Genomic DNA, 24941 nt, shown 5'->3' on the forward strand with positions numbered 1-24941 from the left:
TTAAAATAACAGAACTAAAAAACACATAAAAAGGCATTTTGGGGGGCACAGGTAGCCTACACTGCAAGTATTTGTTCTGCCATTCTCCCATGCCCCCTGAAATCCCTGCCTTCTGTGGAGGGGATAGAATAAAAGCCTCATAGTTGCAAAGGCCTCCAGTTCTGGGGTTCTCTCTCACCACAAATAATCTATTATTATGCCTGCCTTGCTGCTGTCCCCAGGCACCAGCTACAGCAGTATGAAATAGACATGATTCACTGCCTATTAGGGCCCTGGAAATCATACATAAAACTGATCAAAGTCTTCTTAATGCCAGTTTGTCCATTCAGCATTCTAAAATTCCCCTCTGCAATGAATTTCAAGAAGTACCACCCTCCTTCATTTAGCCAATTATCACAGAAGGTTGCTTGGGAGATTGCCCATATTTCATTTATGACAGCTTTATCACATGGGGGTTACTACCACCAATTCTAGAATTCAAATCCCCTACTATTGTTATTCTGAAAATGTATTTTGAATAATCTCAAAAGCATTATATAACAACACACGTTTCAAGATTGCATTGTATCTAGATGTGAATGGTGAGAAATTGACATCAATAAGTATCAAGGGAGGTCTATTATGAAATGTAATGAGAGCTGCTAGTAGATGGTTAGAGCCTATATCAATTTCTAATCCCTCAATCGGACTCCTTATCAAGGTAAGTATAATCAAGCTTCCCTATGGCCATCCTTTAGTTCTACCCTTCCAGTCATTTTTATAAAATCAAATAAATCCAGGAATGCACAGCATATTCCCCTACCACAACTCTTGCAAAACCACAATGACAAAATCATTGATTATTAATCATTAATGAGAACTCTCCACAATGGGTCAGACAATTTGACAATCTAGCTATGTTCCAGACCATAAGCTTATTCTCACCTAGGTATGGAGCTATTTGCTTCTCCTTGGCTGCATCTACATAAGACACTGAGAATATGCGGTTGTATAAACAAGTACTAATTGACTGTGCAGTAACAAGTAGTATTAGACTACTGCACAGTCAATGTCACCGAAAAGGCATTTGTTGGTGCTATGGATCAGTAACTCAGGTTACTGCATAGTCATTTAGTACTTGTTTATACCCGAGTTGCTGCGCAGCAGCACCAATGGATGCCTTTTTTGTGATGCTGACTGCAAAATAACCTAATACTCATGACACAATGCTATGGCAGTGTTTTTGCCATGTGACGCTACAGCTACATGGCCCTTAGCATCTAGTTAATCCTCCGAGTCCACAGATACAAGTAGGACAGTCATTGGCGACTACAAATCAGAGACTACCCTATACTCCTTAGGTTCTGTGTGCAGGTAACACACACAGACAAGGGCCAAAATCAAACTGAATTCTCCTGTTCTGCTTTACTGCCCAATGCTTCATTCTCACTTTATCATCATAATATTTTATTTTCTGTTTTAATTTTGTGTAAACTGACTGACTGGATAATCTCATTGTATGAGTTTAGCAAAATTATATCAATGTTATATTAAAAATATTTGTATTGTTCATTTTATTGCATTGTTTTAGTGAAATCTGTAAATAAACTACTACTTTAACTCCATGATGTTGAGGCAGATTGCTGAAAGCTTTCAGCAGAAGCATAGGAAATAGTTACCTGGAGACTAGGAAAACAACTTACATTTACATTCAGTTCAGACCTAGAAGATAATCTTTACAACCATAACCAGGCTTAAAGACAAACAAACAAAAAAACTTACAACTTTATTGTTGATATCCTAGCTCCACTTCCTCCCATTAATGGTAGTTTTTTTGTATCACTGAACCAAGACCATCAAGCAGCCACTACATCCACTTATCTCCTTAGACTGTGCCCATTGCAACTTTGAATCACCTCCCACCTGGGCTGAATTTGAACCAGGTGCTTATTAGTAAGATACTAAGTCTTTCAACTGGCTATTTTCCAATCATTGCACAGGACAGAGAGCAACATAATGCAAGAGGGTTCTGCGAGCATTTCCCCTCCCACTTAGGGCTGCATACACCACCCTTCACTACTGTGCATCAAATAATCTCCCTGCTACAACTACAAATATTTCTTTATGGAAAAGCAGTATTAAGAAGGCAATGTATTTTAAGGTTTTCTGATGCATGATAGAAACATGGAGGTTTGGCACCATCTGCCCAGGCAGATCTCTATGGACCACCTACCTCATGTTCTGTAGACTACAGGAACTGGAGTGGTGTATTCAGCCATTCAGTCTCTCTACAACTGCTAAACTCCACATCATAGTTTCATAGTAGTTTGGGGTCAGAACGGACCTGAACAGATCATCTAGTCTGACCCCCCGCCACTGGCAGGAGCACACGCTGGGATCACACAACCCCAGACAGGTGTTCGTCCAACTTCTTTTTTAAATTTACCCAAGGTAGGAGCAAGCACCACTTCCCTAGGAAGTTGGTTCCAGATCCTAGCCACCCTGACAGTGAAACAGTGCCTCCTAATCTTTAACCTGAACCTATTCTCCAGCAGCTTCTGGCCATTGTTCCTTGTCACCCCAGGTGCTGCTGGGGGGAATAGGGCCCTTCCTATTTGCTGCTGATTTCCCCTAATGAGTTTGTAGGCAGCCACCAAATCCACCCTCAGCCTCCACTTGCTGAGGCTGAACAGGTTCAGGTCCCTCAGCATCTCCTCACAGGGCCTGCCCTGTTGCCCTCCAACCAAGCAGGTAGCCCTCCTCTGAACCATCTCAAGGCAGGCCACATCCTTCTTAAAGTGCAGTGCCCAGAACTGGATGCAGTACTCCAATTGTGACCTTACCAATGTCACGCAGAGAGGGAGTATCACCTCTCTGGACCAACTTTAACGAAAATGATCAAACTATTTATTTCTTCACAGCAAATTACAATGCAAATATAATAAGAACACCGATCCTTTTTCCCAAAATATTTCAACCTTACTTCTTATAAGAACTGTAAACATTGTATTGATGTAGTTAAACTTCTTGAGAAGTTTACTATTGCTCGCTGTAAGTGTTAGTCTTTACAAAAAAACCCAGCCATGTCGGTAAAAGCCAGTCACTTTGAAACTTGAGAAAAACCTGTACTGACAAAAGGAGCAATTATTAACTGGCACATAAGGGAAGAGCAAAAAGACAGCTGCAAAAAAGAAAAGGCCACTCATATTTAAATAGTCCCTACAATCTAGAAACCACTATGACATCCTTCAGTTCTTTACTGCCTTTATTATACTACTATCTTGTTTGCAGTGATAAAAGCAGACTGGATCAAAAAGAAAAAATTAAAAAGGAACAACCTACACTGAACACTAGCTTTAAAAATAAGAGTAATTCAAAATATATATTTAAACTGAAAGTTATAATCAAGTTTCAAAAGGATATCCACTAAGGAATACGCACTTCCCAGAACCTACCACACAACAGAAAAACTTAATTGTCAGATGACTCTTTGGATAACAATGTTGCTCTGAAGAGATCTTTACAGAAATAACCACCATCTTTGCAAACCATCCCCCACCACTGAGTCTTCCTTTTGGTGACTACCTCCCTAAAAAAAGACAAAACAAAAAACACAAGCTACACTTTACTTTGAAGGCCTGTAGTCTTCTGCATAAGACACACTGAAAGATTTTTTTTTTCTTTTTTTCTGCCCCTTCCCCAAAATCTACATGTTATTGCTCCCTGTGTTAGGCTTACAACACTAGGAACAGATAAATGCTCCATTGGTTGGGCATGTACAAGCTTCTTCTGTACAGAAATGTAATATTCAACTCCTGATAATATAATAGCATAATATAATATTAGTATAATAACAATATGAACATCCTGGGCCTCTGGAGCAGAAATGAGAAAAATCCAAAAGCAGGGGGGATGGATTTCATGAGCTGGAATCCCATGAAAGTCAGCAACTAAGCAAAATAATGAGATACTGAACAATGCCACACACTTTTCTGTTAATGTTCATCCCAGTAGAAGCCAAAATCAAGTGCAATAAGGTATGTTAAGCAGCCCTGGAGTTACAAACAGCTGGAAAAACAGCATGCACAGCTGCTGCAGGACAGGGCCTTCCAGGGCCATGATGCCTCAACACTGCAGGGTGGGAGCAAAAGTCAGACCCCACAGCTTGCAGGAGCTGCAACGACATCAGCCTTGACACTACACCGGATTTATTGTTGTTTTAAAACGGTTTTTGTTTATTTGTTGTTTTTTTTAAAGGAAACCTCTGGTTACCCAAAGGAGCGATTCCTCCCAATGTTTCCCCTCGGGCTCCCGGGGAAAATTAGTGAGGACTTTCAACAAGCGGGACTGGAGGGCCGGCTCCGGCCGGGACACTCAGCCACTCCCTCGGGGCGTCTCGCGACTTCCACGACTGTGAAGATGGAGCCTTTTCCCGGGACGAGCCCCCGGCTAGGGGGCGATTCCGCGGTTTCGGCTCCAGTTACGGACGAGGCGGGAGGCTGGTCCCGAGCTCGGCCGCAGGAAGGGGCGCCCCGCCGGGCCGGGCGGTACCAACCTTTGTTCCCCACGGCGGCGGCGAGGCTGGCGCTGCGGGCGGGGGGCGGCGGCGAGCGGGCGACGGCCGGGCTCAGTCGGGCTCTCTTCCTGGGGGCGTCACACTCGGCGGCTGCGCTCATGCTGCCGGGCCCGGCGCTGCCCGGCTGAGCTCACCAGCCGCGCGCTAGGGCGGCACCGGCTCCCCTCAGCATCGTCCTGCCGGGGCTGCTGAGCTGTGCTGGGGAAGGGGGGCGCTCAGGCCGAGGCGGGCATCAAAATGTCTTCGCCGCTCGCCATGGCAACAGCCCCGTCCGGAAAGCAGAGCGGCGCGGTCTGTCGCAAAGCGGAAGGGTGGTGCGGAAGCCGCGGGGCGACGGTCTCCTTTGACGGCAGCGGCTGGAGCAGGCGGTGCGGAGAGGTTGCGTGGCCGCGGCTCGGGGTCAGCGGCCGCTATGGAGGGTGGTGGCAACACGTCCAGGAGCTCCGGGCTTGGTAGCCTCTTCGGGGCCGGGGGCCCAGGCTACTCGCACGCGGACCTGGCCGGTGTGCCCCGTAAGTGCCCCCCGGGCAAGGGCCTCCTCCCGCTTCAGGGATGAAGCCGTGGGGAGGGGCGGGGCGGGTCTTATGTCCCCGGGGAAGGCGCGGGGGAGGTGACCCTGGGGGGGGCGGCGTTAACCCTCCGTGTCCCGGCCGGGAGCTGAGGAACGGCCGGGGGGAGCGAGGCAGGACGCAGAAAGCAGAGCAGCAGCTTGGGCTGAGGAAGGGGTTTGGACGGGGAGGGCTCCGTTTGTGCCCAAACGGCTGAGCCCTCCAGTGCTACGAGCTGCACATCAAAAGGAGGCACCCAGACCAGCAGCTGCATGGTATGGAGGTGAGGGCTGGGGGTTTGTGGGACCCTGCTTTGCATTCATGGGAGGTCGGTCAAAACCAAGAGGAAAAAGCTTCAGATTCAACAGAACCAGCGTTTTCCACAAAGAAAACAATTCCCAGTTTGCCCCTCCCGCACAGCTCCTTCCCTGCATCTCTTGGGGAATTAGGGCTTGCGAGCCTTGACCAAGGATGCTTGGGTCCAGGGTTTTAGCTCTTTGTGTCATGTAAAGCTTGAATCCTGAACTGCGCTTCACATCTGGCATTAGATAGGTTATGTGTGTAAGGCTGTGAGCAATTTCTATTGACTCAGAAATATTTTTCTTAAAATCAAAGAAAAATTGAGCTGGAAGAGACCCCTGGAAGTCATTTAATCAGAATCATCCTAGACTAAAATCATTTCAGACCATCCTTACCTGCTCTTAAGAACTTCCAAGGAGGGAAACTTTAGAGCTTCTCTAAGTTGCCTGTCCTAGTTCTCAACCAACCGCATAGTTAGAAAGCTGTCCCTCATAAGCAACTTAAATTTCATTTTTTGCCATTTAAGACAGTTTCTTCTGGTCCTGTCCCATGTGGCTACACAGGGGTGTTCACCCTCTGACCCGCAGAGACATAGCATCCAGTCTGTGGGGGGATCCTCATGGGTTGGAAAACTTGGGAGCAGTGGAAGCTCTTCATCGCTGGATTCAGCCTCCCCCAGGCCGTTGCTTACAGGATCAGGGCAAGGCCTGCCTCCTCTGCATCCAGATTAGCCCAGACTGCTTCCCCCACAACCCAGATGTTTTGATCGGTGCTGATCCTCCGCCTCCTTTCTTCACGACATGTCTGGATTAGGGCTGCTCTACCCTGCCTGCCCCCACCTCAGGTAATCAGATCAAGGTTGAACTGTGCACACCTTGCCACAGCCAGATAGGCCCATCAGCCAGATTCAGCCTACAGAGGGACCTGGCACTGCCCATCCAGCCCCTGGGGCAAAAAGGTTAGGCAGCGCTGCTTTATCACCATAATCCTTTAGCCATCCTTCACATACTTGAAGATTTACTAAATCCCAGCCTACAATCTTCTCTTTTCCAGACTAAATAATCCTATTTTTCAACCTTACTTGCACATAGTGTTTCTTAAACATTTCATTCATTGTGTTTCTCTTCACTGGGCTTTCTGATTTTTTCCTCATCTTTCTTGAAGTGCAGTGCCCAAAGACTGATGCAGTATTTTAAATCAGGCCTCACCAGTACTGAATAGAGTGGAAAAATCACTTCTTTGCAGGCAACACTTATTCATACAGCCCAGCATGCTCTTGGCTTTATTTGCAGCAAGAGCACACTTTTTACTCATTTAGCTTATGGTCTACTATAACCCCCAGATCCACTTCTGTAGTACTGCAGCCTACTAAGTTATTCCCCAATTTGTATGTGCATGTGATTGCCCTAATATGTATGGACAACAAATTTTTAGGCCAAAGACCTAAGCCTTGAGCAAAATTATCTTTGGTACAGAGGATGCTTTTTTATTATTTCAGAATTTTAGTGCATTTAATCCTTTGTGTCCTTTCCTTGAGGGTTTTTTTTTTTTTTTGTGGGGCATTGTAGAAGAATTCTTTTGTGGGATTTTAAAGGGGTAAAAGCAGTTCAAGGACTTTAATCAGAAGTTGCTGACTATCTTCAGGAAAGAAAACCATTTTTCTAAAACTGAATCTGGAAGTGTGGGGTTGATTTATAAACTGAATAATATACCAAAAGTGGTTTACAGAAAAGATAAAAGACTCATCCTCCCATTTCACAGATGTAGAAATGGAGGCATAGAAGTTAAATAGTGTTAAGGACACATAAATCAGTGAGACTAGGGCATTGATGTCAGTTTTCTTGACAACCAATCTCTTGATTGTGATGTACGGTGACAATGAAAATAATATACCATCTAGATGTATGTAAGTGGGGTTATTATTGTATTATTATTATAAATGGTATTTAGGATTCATTAGCTATAAAATGATTTTAAATAAAACTGCTGTGAGAATTATCATTACTTGCATTCCGAACCATCTTTGCCCTTTTATGCTAATATTTACAAAGTGTTCTTTTCTTCCCCTTGCTGCAGTGACTGGAATGAGCCCATTGTCTCCTTATTTAAATGTGGATCCCAAGTATCTAATACAGGTAAGAAACAATTATATTGTTAAATGACTTAATGTTCATTTCCTACATATGGTAATTTTAGGTAGGTGATAGTGATAAAATTGCTTTATGTGTACTTGCCAATTACATTCAGACCTTACAGTCTTATGGTAGAGCTGTCTTTGTCTTTATTAATATCAGCAATTAAATTAAATCAGGAGAAATGTAAGGGCTTTGAAATTTACCTGAAGAGAAAGTGCTGTGAAACTGAAATGGACTGCCGCCAGAGGTGGTGCAAGCACCTACTCTGGACTCCTTTAAGAGTCAATTGGGTGTTTATCTTGCTGGGATTCTGTGACCCCAGCTGACTTCCTGCCCCTGGGGCAGGGGGCTGGACTCGATGATCTTCCAGCCATAATGTCTATGAAATCTATGAAACTGAGGGACTGTGTACCTGAGTTTTGCCCTATTAGCTGAGATCAGGAGGTATTATTGTAGTTCTTAAAAAAAAAAAAAAAAAAAAAAAAAAAAAATCACTTCACAGTACCTGAAAGGAGTAGTCCTATTTTCAGAGAGAGGGTAGATGATAGGTACAAGTTGGCAAAAGGACTTTGATTCCCAAATCATTCCCTCTGCCAAGTCAATACCGGATCCCCCAATGAGGATACACATCCTTTGTGATGCTTTTGCACATAGCCATGTGTCTTGTTTCTTGCTAAACATAAGCACCTGTTTCAAAATTAGTTATTTCACAAGGGATGTAGTCAAATTGAAGTAGCTCACAAGTGACTGACAGAATAAGTAGAAGGCAGGGCAGAGTGGCACCTTTATAGCAGTGGTTCTGAACCTGATTAGACTCAAGGCATGTCTCCTTAACTTTTGTGAATTGAGTTCTGTTGGGGAAAACTTGCCCCCAGGTTTGTTAGGCGGAGGCTCAGACGAACAACAACATAAGTTTAAAGACTTGATTTATTAAAGAATGCATTCTGAACAGACAACTGCCCTGAGAGGTAACTGTTTGTTGTTCTACTTCGCGCGCAGCTCGATTATATAGCAAGTATGATATAGGAAGTATGACATCATATGCATAGTAACAGATACATCAATCTATTTAATAGCCACACACTTTCTATACTAGTATCCTGTTTTTAGTAAACTAGAATTGTTCCAGTTTCTGCTTAGCCTGGCAGTTTGGGGTCATGCCCTTTGACTTCATAGATTCATAGATGTTAGGGTCGGAAGGGACCTCAATAGATCATCGAGTCCGACCCCCAGATCATCGAGTCCGACCCCCTTCCTCACAGCTTAAGCTGTGTATGTGACGTGCTCGCTTACACATAATGGCGATTGACTCCGTTCTGTTCCCCTTCAAGTTCCACCCCATTTTAAAGTCTAATTTTATTATAGTGCTTTCCTCCTGGTAGAGGAGCAAGGCATTGGGGAGGGGGGTGGGACCAAAGAGAAGTGGCAAAGACCAGCTGGAGCCTGTGCTTATCTCCTTGTACCTCCTGGCATTTGGGGCACCTGGGTTGAGAACCACTGCCTTAAAGACTGATTCATTCAGAGACACACAACCTTTATTTAGTAAGCTGCACTCTACTTTGTCAGATGCTTTGAATGAACTTTTGTAGCCTACTAAAAGGTTGTGCCTCTCTGAATGAGTCAGTCTATAAAGGTGCCACCCTGCCCTGCTGCCTAACTGTGGACTTGCATGACTAATTGCCTCTATCCACTTAAGAAATAAGTGTTTCTTAAGTTTGGGGGAAAATATTAGGGTACAAAGTAGCATAGACAAAACATCAACTTAACATACCAAATAAAGAACTAGAACATATCCTTAACTTAAGGAGAGACCACAAGTACTAAGAATAAGACTCATAAGAAATTCTTACAACATAGGCCCACTAAAAATAATCTGCAAAGTGGATCTAGTAGAAAGGTTCTCATTTGCATGTGACATAAGTAACAAATGGATTTGTCCACAATATCCCCCTCTCCCACCATATAAACCATATCTAAGGTAGCCAATTTTCTTATTTGGAAATTCTAGAAGAAGCTTTTATAGTTAATGTCAGGATCAGTGGGCACCAGACTTTTCAAATTCATACTCTTTTGCCAGAAGCAAATTGAAAAACTGTTTGACGTGAAAGTTTTTAAGACAAATTTCACAGTCTCTCTCTTATTTGTTAACTCATTGGTTGGCCTTCAACCATTGGTTGAGATGTGCACAGAGTTCCTAATAATTTCCAATAAACCTGGATAGTGTCATGAGCATACAGGAACTAACCTATATCTTGACATAAAATGTCACCTTTTCTTTAGGGTTGTGTGAAATTTTGGCAGCCATTTTGTTTCGGAGGTGTTTTAGGCTGTTTCAGCATTTGAAACACTGAATCCAAATCAAATTGGAAGGCTCTGAAACGTTTTGGAGAATTTCACAGTTTTGGAGCTGGGCTTGCAGGGAAGCAAAAACTAAGAAGTGGGGGACACAGTACTCTGATATTGACATCTAACTCCCGGTTCAATGCCACAGCTCTCTGATCATTTCTCCGCTCTTCCCAGGGAGCATAGGCCCCTGATCTGCACGCAGGGTTTCAGCTGGCTGCCACTGCAGGCTGGGGCTAGCAGCACAGCCTTTGCCAAGCGCCGGGAAGAGTGCAGTGCTGCCACTGGCCTCAGCCTACAGCGGCAGCCTACTGAAATCCTGCGCACAGATCAGGGGGCCTGTGACCCCCTGGGAAGAGCTGGGGGGGGATGATCAGAGAGCTGGGGAATTGAACCAGGGGCTGGGGAATCCCTGCCGCGTGACCTGGCTCCACAGGAAGCAGAGATCCATGCCAGGGTCTCTTCGCCGCTGCCTGCCCCGCGCAGCCCCACATTGCCGGGGCAGCACAGGGTGGGAAGCGGCAGTGAGGAGACCCCTGGCACAGATCTCTGCTCTGTACAGAGCTGAGTCGTGTATCAGGAACCAGCAGGCTTGCTCATTGCTCTGCCCTGCTTCCCTGCCCCACGACGTGACAGGGATCAACAGATCCGTATGGGGGTCTCCTTGCCTGCACAGAAGGCAGTGGCCCTCCCCTGGACAAGCCACCCACGGCCCATCCTGCTCCCCACTGGGACCCCAAGCCCCACCCGACTGGATAGGGCTATGCAAAGCTTCCCTTGCAGCCCATTTGACACCAATTTGGTCAAAATGAAACAGGACAGTGATCTGAAACACTGAAACGAATCACTGTCCTCCGAAATGGCCGAAACTGAATCAAAACGCAGCCGTTTCGCACATCCCTACTTTTCTTTAAATATTTAAAAACTAATATTATTATAGGTATTTAATGAGAGAAGTAATCAAAGACAGCAATGTGAAGACATCGCAGTATTGACACCATTACATAGAAACAAAAGGGCTGTTAAACACTAAAAAATGAAAAGGTAGCCCAGCTGTTTGATGTGGCTTTTATTTCAGTGGACACAGCTTCTGTTCAGTTGCAGGGAGCTACTGGTGAGCTTCAGTTGACTGAAGATGTTTCCTTTGCAATAAAACCTACTGTGGTAGTTAGAATGGTTTGTTCTTAATTTGACAGCTGACTGTTAACTAAGTCGGTCACAAACCATCTCTGGACTCAGTTGTACTATAGTAACACCCTTATTTTTTTTAACCTTTATTGAAAAGTTCTGAATGCATCTTAGCTCTGATATAATTTTCATTATACCTACTGCTGGTGTGTGATTGTTTTTCTGTGAGGTATTACAGTAAAAGATTCAAGAATTTTATATTCTTAGCAATAGTAACACGTAAGGGATATTTCCGAGTTTCATATCTGTTCATTAGCATCTTCATAGTCTTTCTTCTTGCATTAGTGTGTTCTGTTGTTGTAACAGTGAAGAACCAGAATTTAAGAAATATGGAGACTGTTAATCCTGAAATACTTGTTTGTTTTAAACATATTAATTAAAATTACCTGCATTGGTTATCTGTGAATTACATAAATGAATAACATAACAAAACAGTTATAAAATCCTTCTTTCTAACACTAAATGCTAACAGAACCACGTATATTTTGTATCTTAATGTTTTCCTGCTTTGGCTATTTGATGTTTGCAGATCAATTGCAATAATAAATCACTTCAGAATATAAGAGTCTAAGGATTTGGCATGCAACTAATTTGTAAATTCTTAAGTAAGAGCTGATTTTCTCTTTCCTTTAAATGTAGCATGGCCATTCATCTCCATGACTTGCTGCTAGGTTTTATGCTCCTCATCCTCTTCTCTGTTTTTGTTTTTGTTTTTTTTAAATATTGGCACTTATCCTGCAAGATTTGAATGCCAAATGTGGTGCTGTTTGAGCCCTGTTTTTTAATAGAACCACTGACTTGCAGTTCGGTGCCAGTCAACATCTTTTTCATGTAACTTTATAATATAAGAGCTATAGGTCAGACCTAGTATCAGATTACAGGTAGGTTTTCTGGAGCCAGAACTCATTAGCATCTAGTATTTGGACAATGATCTAAGAGTAATTTAATTTAGCACTTTGTTTTGACATTTACTTGGGAAACAGTGTGAGACAATATTGCTATTTATTTCTAAGCAGCTGTTAAGAAAAAATGAATGCCTTTGCTTCTTATTTAAACATGCAAATATATTTTTAGTCTGTTCATGCTGATTGAAGACTACTATAAAATTTCTAGCCTTCTAAAACACGATTATCTTTGAATAAAACAAGATACTTTTCCTGAAAGCTATTACAGTATAATTATTTTTTTACAATAAGATGTACCTGGGTTCAGTTCCCACTTATAACTACAGCCATGGAGGCACTAAACATCTGGACTCAGTCTGGTCTTTGGATTCTGTCTCAGTGGCTTAAAGGGAGGATGGATGATCTGGGCAGCCTCCACTCCTCCAAAAAATTCCTGCCCAGGCATATGTATTGAAGGTCTGGGTGGCGCTCATGCACAATGATCCAGGAGGATCGACAGTTGCCACAATAAGACATTGAATAGCAGTAACAACTACCCAGTTTGGGATTATGTTAATTGTTGGCCAGTATCCTAATCTGACATTGGCAGAGGAGGAGTTTGCTAGAATCACTCTGAGTTATATGCAAAGAGCTATTGCTTTGCTAGATGTCAAACCATTTTAACAAAAGAAAATCATTTGATCAGGTACAACATTTAAAAAAAGAATAGAACTGTTGTTGTCTAGAACCAAACTGCTTTCTATGTAGCCATCTTGAAGAAACCCTTGCCATCAATAATACAAGTTATTACCAAGGAAGATCCAAGACGGACTAAAAACAGACCCCTCTAAAACAGAGAGTTGTAAAACACTGATTGACCTAAAGGGAATATATTTGGCATAGTTACATAAATGACAGAATAAAGTATAAAAATGTTTTACTTCTTTTGTTCCTTAGTTATTTTAGTAGGAACTACTAATAAAAAGGTGCCCTAGAATCTTGCTTTGTTCCCCCATGCTAGGGATTGTTTATTATAGTGTCCAGTTGAGATAACTAACATCCTGTAGCTGACTCATCCCCACTCGCTTTTTGGTTTTACAGTTGATTGCCATTGATGTGCAGCAGATTAGTTTAGAAACAGAAACAAGAACACAAACTTTCCCAGTCTTTCCCGAGATTCTGACTTTGTTTTGATGCCAACCCACTGAGATTTCTGTGCCTATTTTCCTCAAAATAGGTCACTTGTACTGAACTAGGGAATTCTTTGTTGTTACTGTCAAAGTTGGGGGGAGGGGGTAACAATAAATCCAGTACTACATTGGTGTACATTCATCTTAGAGCTCAATGAGCTCTAAGATGAATGCAGCAGCATTTCAGCTGGAGAACAGGAAGATGAGCACAAAATTTAGATCTGCTTCAAAGCCCTACATACATTAAACAAATAATGAATATGCATGGACTATGGCTTTTTTATTTCAAATTAAGTAATTTTAAAAAGCTTGTTAGTAAAGTATTTTTTATGCTTACATGCCTAAAGTCTTTTATCTCACGTAAAAATGTAGCTAACCTGTTTTATTTGAATGCTGTCATAGACCATGAATTAGCCACGTGTATGGACTAAATTACTGGGAAGATTTCTCCACTGTACTTCTTGGGCATTTTTTGCATGTGTTTGGGATTGTTTGTTTTGTTTTTTTCTTAATATGTTTATCTCATTCATATGGACAGCTCATTCTTTCTCTTCCACATTGGTAAATCAATATAGAGAATTATAGTTGTATTTGAAATTATACATAGTTGAAGAATACCATTTTTAACACATGGAATTTCTGTTGTTTCAGGATACAGATGAGTTTATTTTACCTACAGGAGCTAACAAAACTCGGGGCAGGTTTGAGTTGGCCTTTTTCACCATTGGAGGCTGTTGTATGACAGGTTAGTGGCATGTTTATTCTGTTTCAAGGTGTAAGATTGATTTGCTTTTAAAGAAAACCCAAGAACTTGAGACTTGGATTAAAAACTGAATGGATAATCTTGTATTATTGTTTTCTTTCCTGAAGCCTGTATATTCACAGGCATAAGTTACTCCTTGACTCCTACCTGTAGGCTTAAAATGATCATTTTCGACAAGGGTGCAACAGCATTCTGGGATGCCTTGAGATCCTTTCAAGGGTATTGAAGGGTACCACGCAATGTTAGCATTGTTGGGTGCGCAAACATGATTCACGAGAGAAACCTACAAGTTTCAAATATTTATGTTAACAACATTTCAACCTGTTGTGGTCTTTCTGAGTTCTTTGCAACAGAAGAACTGCTCTATTATTTATCTAGTCAGAAGACAAGTGGAAACTAGGAGCTAGCATTTTCAAAGAGTTGCCCTGGGTCTCGTGAGGACTGCACTCAGTATCCTTCATAAGTCTAGAATGGTGGAGAACCACTGATTTAGAAGATTAAGAATGATTTTGCTTTTTTCTGTATGAAGTAATAGCTGCTGTTATGATTCACTAGGGGCTGCATTCGGTGCACTGAATGGTCTGCGGCTGGGTTTGAAGGAAACACAGAGTATGGCCTGGTCCAAACCTAGAAACGTGCAGTAAGTCTTTCAAAAATGTATTTCAGTAACGCACTATCCTCAAAGGTACCTGTGAGCCATTATAATAGTGAAGAAGAGGCAGTAAAAAGATGTATAATTCTCTTTTGGGGGGAACAAATATGGGTACATTTTTTGGAAGACCCAAGTTATAAAATATCTTGATTAATCTGTCAAAAATGTAATTAGCTTTTCAAAAATATCCCTCAGTCTGTTCCACTGATTTCCTCTTTCTTAAAGAGGTTTTGGAGAGAGGATGAGTGAAGAGCTAGCTATTCTCTGGATATTTGTTAGAAACCATCTCCTTTCAAGACTGTATTTCTGAAGAAAGTTGTGAGGCATTTTTTTGCCTTCACTTTCCTGGGAGTGAGTACTCTCCTTCCTCAGTATTCCTAACCTCTGCATGATCTGGAAGGGGAGACATGGGATGAACTCAGAGTGCTAATAGCTGGGCCTACGAAAATTTGATTTTTAGAGGGGGATATAGATGTGCACAGTGCTGGCATCCAAACTGCAAAAGTCATCCTGGGTTGCACTCATTTACCACTGTTCTCACCTTAGTGTTGCATGACAAATTGAAAAGTGTCAGCTGACTGTGTGGCAGTGGACTGTGTGCAGTGCACTATGCTGCTTTGTGTCATTTCCATCCTACCCTCCTCCCCCAATTCCCTCTCCACAAAAAAGTCGAGACTTAGACTTGGCATAAGTATTGGGGAAATGGTTTAACTTGGCCCCAGTACTCTTTTATAAAAGGAAGACTAGCAATTTTGGAGAGAAAATTAGCAGTCCCTGGCAAAGTTTTGATTGGCTACTCATATTTGAGCACTGTTTGCATTCTCTCCCCTTCTTTAATAACGTACAGAATAAAAATGTGTAAACAATACAATCTATATTCTGACTCTAATGTAATTTTCATAATTAAAATGACTTCTAATATTGGTTTTGCATTTAAAATGTAGTCACAGATTAATAATTTTTTTTTTTAGGCATTACAGTGAGCAAACTATAGGCAAAAATTAAAATTTCCTTTTTCTTAATTGAAACTTGTCAATTACAGATTTGACACAGGTAAGCCAGCAGATGGCAATAAAGACACACTCCCACTAATTTATTCTTTGCCCTCTAGTCCCAAGGAAAACATACCGAAGGTCACCACCTTGAAACAGTGTACTCATTTCTCTTCTTTCATAGGGAATCACAAAGGCTGCTTACAGGCATGGAAAAAAACCATCAAAAAAACCAGTACTTTTAGCTCAGCACATCCCTGCACTGAGCACAGCACATGCCTAGAAGAGGCATCGTGTTAGTTTGACCTACCTGGCCTAACTCTGTATAGATTGGGAGATTCAATCAGCTATTGGCTAAAAGCACCAAAAAGCCCTGATGAAGTGCTCAATCTATACAGACATTAGGCGAGCTGGGTCAAACTGATGTACTTCTCGTCTTCCAGTTAAGGTTGTTTTCTTGGCAGAGGTGGGTTTCCCACGTCTGTCAACACGCAAAGAGACACTGGTTGTATATCTTCTATGTGAAGCCAAAAGTATTGTTTCTTTTTGTATACCAGCACTGGTATGACTGTGTTCTTGGTCCTAGCAAATAACTGTAGCAGCCGCTTCCCCCACCTCCCTCCCCGCAAAAAGACAATCTTCCAATCGCCATGAAAGCAGTTACTCATAGAAAAAGATAATCTTTTATTAGGGAAGTGTCAGGGGTTTGCCTGCAGTAGCTTTTACTTAATATTTTTGGTTCAAAAGAAAGCTGCAAACAGTGGCTCACATTAATTTTTATTGCTGCCAGTAACTGATAAATAAGAATGAAACTTATAACAGCTTCTTCAGTCTGTTTTGTCACACATTTAGTTTGGCTTTCTATAGTGTTACTGCCATTGAAATAAGCAGAATGTAACAGGGTGCACGAAGCACCCTGCCACAAGCAGAAACAGGGAGAACTAGGGGAAGGAGACTTAAGCTGGGGAACTGGAGGAACTACAGCAAACCCAACGTGATCCTCCGGGTGAATGGAGACGCCGGCTGGGGCCGCGGCAGATCAAAGGCTGCTGTGGCAGACCCAGCCGCCAGAAATCAAACGGGGAAAGAAGAGACCAGCGTGGAAAAAGAACAAAGAGAAAGAAAGAAGAACCACACCAGCAAGCTAAAGGGGAACAGCTGGGTCAAGCAAGCAGTTAATAGGGAACTGCCATGCAGGACCCAGCTGAAAGGAGGGATATTTAAAGGACACTGAAGGAATGTCAAGGGGGTGGGAGAAGTAAGGTAGCAGAGAGAAGGTGAGGAGAAGAGGGAGCAAGCAAACGAAGGAGATCTTACAGAAGAACCCAGGCTAAGCTCCGACCTTGCTATATACTAGGCGAATTTCAACCAGGAGCAATAGTCAGCGAAGAAGTCTGAGCGACCAGTGAGTCTGAATCCAGAGGGTGAAGGGAACCACTCCGGGGACCTAGAAGAAGAGGAAAGCAAAGGGGACCTTTACTCTCCCAGAGGGGAGTGAAGAAGAGAGGGAAGACCCCAGCCCCACAAGGGTGACAAGGAGGAAACCTGAAGAAGAGGTAGCTGTCTTGGGACCTGTGCAGGGCAGAATGGGGCAAGCAGCCACTTAGACCCGGGCTGTAGATACAAGCCTTCAGGTCAAGCTAACAACGAACCTTAGCAGTAGTCAACATTGCCCGGAGCATCAGGTGTGGTGGGGGCAGGGTATGGGGATGGTGGAGCCCTGTGAAGAGCCGCAGAATTTCTGAGTCTAACTGTTCTCTGTTGCTTCCCAGTAGTGGCTAAGTATGATCTCCCATAACATCGAAGGCATTCCAGGTGATTTATGAGCCACTGGTGTTACAGCTGAGAGGTGACGGGACTCCAGGTGGCGCTGAAGATGCCTTTACACAAAACATACCTTTTTAACTGATTTTAGTGTTAAAGAGCATAAAAGCAAATATCTTACAGGAATTTGAAAGAGACTGTGCCTTTGTGGAGCCATAATTTATCACTATTGAGTTGGATTAGTAAAACAAAAAATCCCTTTCCCACCCTCACTCCCCCAGAAAACACAAATAGTTGCAGTATCAACTTTTCTGTAATTTCTTAATGAGTATCTAGACCTATTTAAGTGTGTGACATTTAAGATTCTACTTTACTGAAGTCAAATTCCCAATTACTTCAGACTATTCAAGTTACTCTTATAGTTAGGAGTCCCATGGATTTCTAACACATTCAGATACTTATGTGGTAGATTTCAGATGCATGAAAATGTTATTTCATTAAGTTTTAAATAGCTTCTTAAATGAGTCACTATTAAGTCAACATGTTCCTGTAAGAAATTAGGTTTTGAGTCAATGTATGACTTGACCACTACAAGTACCTAAGAGCAACAAAGAAAGGTATAATTCCTGCTCAAAGGAGTTTATCTTCAACTGTATACAAGGGAAAAAATGTTGGTTTGCAAAAAAATTCTTACCAAATTAAACTAGTGCTTGCAAAAATGGGAATGTGTTTAAGGGTCGTGCACTATAGTTGAAGCTGGTTTCTCATTGAAACTGATTGCAGCATAACCTTGTAAATCTGGCCTGCTTGGGACCGAGCACCTGCCGGAAATTTGAAAATTCTGTTTTTTTGAAACCGGAGTGGCGGCCATCCCAAAGCGGGGGGGGAGCAGCGGCTGGTCCCGGAGCCATGATCAGACACGGAATGGGGCTGTGGATGGCGACGGCAGCCGCCACATGCAAGCTTCCCCATCTGCATCCTGTGGGGAGAAGTGGCAGCCAGTCATGGAGAGCGGCTGCTTGCGGAGCAGCGGCTTGGGGTGGCGGATGGCAGCAGCAGCTGTTGCATGCAAGCGTCCCCCTCCGTGTCCAGGGGAGCAGAGGGGAAAGCTTAAAAGGTGCCGGATTTTTTTATATCCAGATTTATGAGGTTATACTGTATCAGTTTCATAGATTGTCAGTTTCATTAGTTTTAGCAGCCCGGTAAAATCGTAGAAGTCAGTTACTGAAGGTTTTTATTTAAATTGGTCCATTTAGCCAGGGACTGAAATCTATGAAAGCAAGATGACCAACAGTATGTCATGCATGTTCAATTTAGGCTAGGGCAGGGCAGTCACATTTGAGTGTGCAATCAAGTGAGCTTCTCTTCAGAAACAAGCTATTATTCCACATTCCTAAACTTAATTATTAGTTTCCTTTCTCTCTCTTAATGTTTACAGGATTATATATTTAAAGATTCCAAAATGTTATTTCCTCTACACTGACGCATCTAGCAACGTGCCTTTAGTTACTGCTTTTTATTAACTGTTGAAAACTCAAAATGAGGAAATTCAAACCTATGATATTGGTTGAATATAATGATGAATTTTAATGCGGGGTGTGGGGGGAGGAGGAGGATAATAGAAATTTAGGGTTGGAAGGGACCTCAGGAGGTCATCTAGTCCACCCCGCTACTCAAAGCAGGACTGTCCCCAAGAAACTAACTTCACCTGTACATAAAAAGGGAAAAATGCCTTGTGATGTGTTTCTGAAAGGTAAACATACTTGAACACCTGAGACCTATTCAGTTACCTCAGAATTCAAAATTCTGAGGTACCTCAGTTACTTCAGAATTCATTTTTCCCAGTCCATCTAAATATAACAGTGTTTGCTATCAACCTGTATTTTAATGAAAACTATCAGTAAGCGTAAAGTAGGGAAATGGTCTTCGGGAGTCAGGAACAAACAGGTATAATGTGATGTATTTGAGCTAAGTTCCAGCAGTAGTAAGCTGTCCAGAGCTATACAATGTGACGATGGTACACGGCTCGGAGAAAAATACTAGTCATTTCATCTGGTTGCTGTTGCCATCATTTTGGAGGCAACTGATGCCAACATGGAATGGTAATGTGCTTCCCTGAGAGTGTGTTAAGCATGTGTTAATTGCTTAGTGCTAGCTAGAAGCATACAAATATAGAAATACTTGGGTTAGCTTTCTTTACCTTCTGTTGCATGCATGTGTCCTAGGGCAAATGGACATGTAAATATCTTCCCTCATCATTTAAATATGGTATTTACTCACATATAATGCAACCCCCCCCCCAAACCTGATTCTATATATGGAAAATGTATAAATTCAATACAATTTTCAAGGTATAAAATTAATTATTGGAGGTTGGCCTTGAATTTGTTCCCCTTCCATGGCTACATGATGGAAAATAAATCTGGGGTGTCAAGGATCCTTTTTGACCTCTGCCCCCTCCCCAACTTTTGCCCCCTGAAGCCCATTTGTTCCCCCCCCCCCACCCTCACACTGCCAGAGCCTGCACTTCTTAAACACATAGTGAAGGGTGCATTTGAAAACACTGACCTTAAAATAAATATAGCTGTAGCAATTTGCATATAGTACCCATAGACTTGTTTCACCCAGAAAATTTTTACTTTTTTTTTTAAACTGCTGCAAGTTTTAGCACAAGTACTCCATAAACACTTTTTAAATAGCACTTTAGCACCTACTTAGAGAGAGTACAAACTATCTGATATTAGTCCAAAGCCAAAAGGCTCATGATTTACTATATAGCTCATTGGGCATGGCCTCACCAGAGTCAACAGTATTTCAAGCTGTGGTGACCTCTCAGCTCAGCGCTGTTTAGATACTCCCAACAAAAGGATCCATGTGCTAATTAGTCCTCCAACTATGACTGAAACTGGGTGTTCTTGTCATGAGCCCTGGGATCCTCCAAAAGTTCATATGCAGATGAGGCATAGGGCAACTTGGTCCCTCAGGGAAGGCAGGGCTATACTAATCACATGCAACAAGCTGAAAGAGGGCAAAAGAAGGATTCTGGGTAAACTATTTAGGGTTCTGTTTAGTGATGTCTTTCAGACATTTAAGTCTGGTGAAGAAATGGAAATCATTGGAAAGAAAGGGGCATCTCAGCTGTGGGAGTAAAGAGGAAGTCAAAACATATGCTATGTAGTGGCTCATCATGACTTGGAAAAAAGAGTTGGGACTTTGGGGGACTGTGCTTAATGGGCACTACTATATGTCTTATTCAGATGGGTTGTACTAATCTATCTTCTTGGTAGGTTGCCATCAGCACATTTGTCCCATATGGGCCATGTACTTTATAGTCATGCTCAGTGTTGGTTGCATTTAATCAACTTCATAACTGGTTTCCATTACTGAGCACATGCTGCTTTTTGGCAGCAGTTTAGAGATTGGCTATATATTTAATGAGGTTTCCTTGTATGCAAATGCAAGATGAAAAGCCTTGTCTTATATTTGAGTAAATAGGGTACATTTCAATTTTATTTTAACCAATGTTAACAGCTATTACTGTAACAAGTATTACCACTAGGGTGACCATACATCCCAGATTTTTACAGGCTCTGTCGGTGCTTTGGCCATTGAAGAAAATTTAATCAAAGGTCCCAGTTTGGTGGAAACCTGGGAGCTGCAGGGTTGGGGGGGGGGGGGGGCCGTGTATGTGTCTCAGCAGGCAGGGCTGGAGTACCTGTTGGGACACACTGGGAGCCTGGTGCCTTTGTTGCTGGGGCTGCACTTCAGGTTGTGCCAGCCACATGGAGAGCCCAGCTCAGCCAAGCCCTGCCCTGCCCTAACCAGGGAGTAGAGTGTGAGGCCAAGGCTGGCAGTGCCTGCCTAGCCTGGGGGCACACAGCTAGGATGGAGCTGCAGGTGCCAGGATGGGGCCAGAGCTATTGAGTCAACCCACACAGCGCCCCCAGCCTGGCTGGCATCCTGCCCCCAGGCCTAGGCCCTGGCCCACAGTCCTGGTGACAGAAGCACCACCACGTGTCCCAGGCCGCAGCTCCAGTGACAAAGGCACCACATTCCCAACGCTTGCTTTGGCTCCATTCGCTGCCACGCGCTTCCCCAGCATAAGTGTGCATATGCGTGCGTGCACACACACACACACACACACACACGTGTGCCTGTGCACATGTGCATATATATGTGCTACCCCTCCAGATTTCCCTAAAATAATTAGGGTCACCTGAACTATAACTGTTAGTGTCTAGTTACTGCTGGTGCTACCATTTGGTGGATCCACTTTTTTTTCAGACTCTACTCTTTCAGATATCATTGGATCTCTAAAATGCAGGCATCTATTCAGTAGTGATCTCTGCAGGGAAAGCAATGTCTTCCAGAGCATCAGTATTAACTCATGAAACGTTAGTTTCCTTGGAGACCTCAAATCCCATTCCTGAGTGAGCCTGAGCATTCTTGACTCAATCTTTAGACATGCAAATACATGCATCCCATCAGTCATTGGATCAGAGATATTAGAGCAGTCATTCTCACCCAGGATGCCACTAAACTCTGAAAAGTTGTGCGCCATGGAGGAGTTCCATGAAGCTACAAAAGTTGAGAACCACTATCTTAGAGGAAAACCAAAGGTACTGCAGCAGTTGATTCTGGTGAATTTGGTAGTTTTCTTTTCTTCTTACGTAACACTCAATAAATGCCTCAGAAAGGATTTAGGGGGCAGTGCGCTGCAGGAGGTGCCCTCATTCAGTGCTAAGTAAAATGTTGCCAGAGGGCCTCCTAAACAGTTTAGTTATTACTGTGCTATCATGGTTCATTTCACAGGTGTTTGCCCCTGTGTCGTGTTCAGAGTTTAACTTAGGAAATTGCATTCCCCACCTGCTATAAAGCCTATCTCTCATTTCAACTAGCTAGAACAGCATTTGATAATCTTCAATAGTCACAGACAGAAACCTGGGCAAACAAGGCCCTAAGGGTAAGGCCCTAAGGGCAACCTTAGCTGCTGTGTCAGGGGCAGGAGGGATTCCTACAAGATTGTTTGGAACTAACTTGTATGTGTTAGTTTCAGCCTCAAACTGAAGAAAAAAAAAATATTTTTGTTTGCTGATAGGGAGGAGATTTTTCTCTTCTCTCCCCTCGCTTTTGTCCGTTGTAAAGCTCCCTTGACACTGACAAAAATAACTTGCTGTCCGCCCATTTTGCTCTATCTTAATAAAGAGCTTTTATTACCCCATTCTGTGGGAGCTGTTAAAGAGTACACAATAGCTGTGGCATTTGTCTACCCAGTTACAGCTGTATTTATTAAATACATTAGTTTCCTGAAATGGTTGCCTTATTTTGTGAAGAAGTCATTTGCTATTAGGGGTGCACCAAGAGATTTTTATTGGGCCAATACCGATGGCCACTTATTAACGAGCCATATTGGCCGATACTGATCCAATTGCTGATATGGCTTGGAGAGTGGCATCTGACTTGTAAGTCTGTTGCAGGGAAGGGGCGTGGGAGGGGGTGCAGGTTGAGGTCCCCACAGTGAGGGAGGGAGTGGGGTGGGGGCAGGTGCTGCCCAGCTGGGGCAAGGCATAGGACAGTTGTGAGCAGCTCGTCCTGGGTGTGTGTGTGTTGGGGCGGAGGGGGGGCAGCTCCTGCCACTGCATGCCCCCCCCAAGGGGGGCATGTGCCCCCTAGTTCTGTGCATGGGGCAAGGATGGACTGCCGTTGTGGGCTGGGGCCAGGGGAGGTGCCAGGCTCTTCCCGGTGTGGGGTTGGGCTGGGGCTGCATTTGGGGCGGGCAAGGGTAGCTCTGGGCAGGTGGGTTTGGTGGCAAATTTGGGGGGGATGTAGCCCCCCCCCTCCCAGCACTGCCACGGCCCACCCAACCTCACCTACCCCAAATGCATCCCGGTTTATACCCCTGCGCTGGGAAGAGCCTGGCGCCACCCACCCTCGCCCTGCACACAGATTCAAGGGTGCACATCCCCCCCCTCCCGTGCCTCCACCAGGAGTACATGCAGCAGCAGGAGTCTGTGCCCCCTGGGATGAGCTGCTTATGGCTCCATCCTGTACTCTGCTCTGGCTGGGCAGCGCCTGCCCCACTCCCTCCCTCACTGTAGGGGCCTCGATCTGTCGTCCCCCCTTCCCCTGCCTCTTTGTCCCCATAGACTTACCATCTGGATGCTGCTCTCCAAGCTGCCGGGCCGCATTCCTGGCCACATGAATGCAGCAGCTGTGCACATGCATGTGACATTTATTAGCGACATTATCAGCCACAATCAGCCAAAAAAAGCCGATTGTTGATGGTGTCAATTTTCCTTTTATTGGTGCCGATACAATATGATCCATTGTATTGGTGCACCTCTATTTGCTAGACTTGTGAAGAGGGATTTTTCAGTTTTTGCTGCCTGTAATTTCTAGATTCCTGATAGCTACGTAACAGTCATTAAGGAAAAAACAAATTATCCAATGCAGTTAGTGTTGCTATTATAGAACTAGCAAGTCACTTGTAGTCTCATGTTTTATGAATTCAAACAAGATGTAAGTAAATGTTGTTTTCAGTATCACAGAATCTTCCTCTTAATTAGTGCCTTAGGGCACTACCAGAATACAAGTATGAAGCAGACAATCATAATCATAAGATTAATTAAATAATGCGGTTTTTTGCTTCTTTTTTTTTTTTAATTCTCCTACAGAATTTTAAATATGGTGACAAGGCAAGGGGCACTTTGGGCCAATACTCTGGGATCTTTGGGTGAGTAGCATTGTGCTCATGAACATGCTAAAGGTGTTTCCGTTAACTTCAGGTGTTCTTGGGGAAAAAAATTGGTTCTTTTGCACATTAAGTGGTTTCAAGTACATTAACTTATGACCTATATTTCTAATAACTAGTGATAATAACTAGTACCTGTTTCACCTGCCATGGATTGTGGGTGCTTCCATCTAAATTAAAGCCCTTTCAAGTATCTTAAAATCTTTAACTATTGAAAGTATAGGCAACTGATGCAAATAGTATTTTTTAGAATTATTGTTTCTGCCAGCTTCTCCATTACTTTTTTGTCATGTTCTTCCATATCTGGAATATATGGCTTGTGTTAAGAGGACAATAGCCAAAAACAGATTTTGAAGGCAAATAGCCAAATTATGTTTAAAAATGTGTAGGGAGCAAGAAATCTGCTAGACGAGCCAGGGCAGTTGATAGCAATTGAGGAAAATAGTCATTTATTAATTATCTGTTTAATCAATGTTATCAGTGGTGAAGATGGCCAATGAAATTGTGTTGATAAATGCCAAGAAATATTTTGGAGGGGAAAAGCATTGTTTGTGTCTAAACTAGTCATATCTGATGCTGGTGCTATCAAACGCAAGATGCTCACCTACATGGGCTACGGGTCCAATTCATTATGGACATTTTTATTAGGCTGGCCTATTGCCTGAATTCTTTGCTTTCAGAATGGAAAAATACGACTCAAATCGTGTCTGAAAAAAGATAGAACTGCAAGTTCCAGGTCAGGGTTCCACTATGAGTGACACATTAACAAATCTTCACAGCTGTGTTTGAAGAAGGAAGATTACTGAAGAAAATATTTGCCCCAGTTTGGTTACACTGGCATGCATTCCAGTGGTAAATTAGTATATTTCATATAAG

The 24941-nt window shown here is 43.1% G+C and overlaps 2 protein-coding genes across 14 annotated transcripts in view; one reads left to right on the forward strand and one right to left on the reverse strand.

Moving 5' to 3' along the window:
- PARG (poly(ADP-ribose) glycohydrolase) overlaps positions 1-4810 on the reverse strand; it is a 143011-nt gene extending 138201 nt beyond the window's left edge. For 4 of the 13 annotated variants that reach the window (XM_019497121.2, XM_059729802.1, XM_059729803.1 and 1 more), the window contains exon 1: positions 4535-4803. In XM_019497121.2, coding sequence (XP_019352666.1) covers positions 4535-4655 — 121 coding nt within the window. In that variant the 5' untranslated portion in view covers positions 4656-4803. Of the gene's footprint in view, positions 1-1761; positions 1868-3967; positions 4510-4534 lie in introns of those variants that run through there. The other 9 variants (XM_059729804.1, XM_059729808.1, XM_059729805.1 and 6 more) reach the window with 7 other exon arrangements.
- An 80-nt stretch (positions 4811-4890) lies between these two features.
- The window catches only part of TIMM23B (translocase of inner mitochondrial membrane 23 homolog B), a 33653-nt gene continuing 13602 nt past the window's right edge, over positions 4891-24941 (forward strand). Inside the window, exons 1-5 of the mRNA XM_006270163.4 lie at positions 4891-5067; positions 7480-7538; positions 13795-13888; positions 14462-14546; positions 23989-24047. Coding sequence (XP_006270225.1) covers positions 4968-5067; positions 7480-7538; positions 13795-13888; positions 14462-14546; positions 23989-24047 — 397 coding nt within the window. The 5' untranslated portion in view covers positions 4891-4967. The remainder of the gene's footprint in view (positions 5068-7479; positions 7539-13794; positions 13889-14461; positions 14547-23988; positions 24048-24941) is intronic.

The sequence above is a fragment of the Alligator mississippiensis genome, chromosome 6, assembly GCF_030867095.1.
Source record: "Alligator mississippiensis isolate rAllMis1 chromosome 6, rAllMis1, whole genome shotgun sequence".
NCBI lineage: Eukaryota > Metazoa > Chordata > Crocodylia > Alligatoridae > Alligator > Alligator mississippiensis.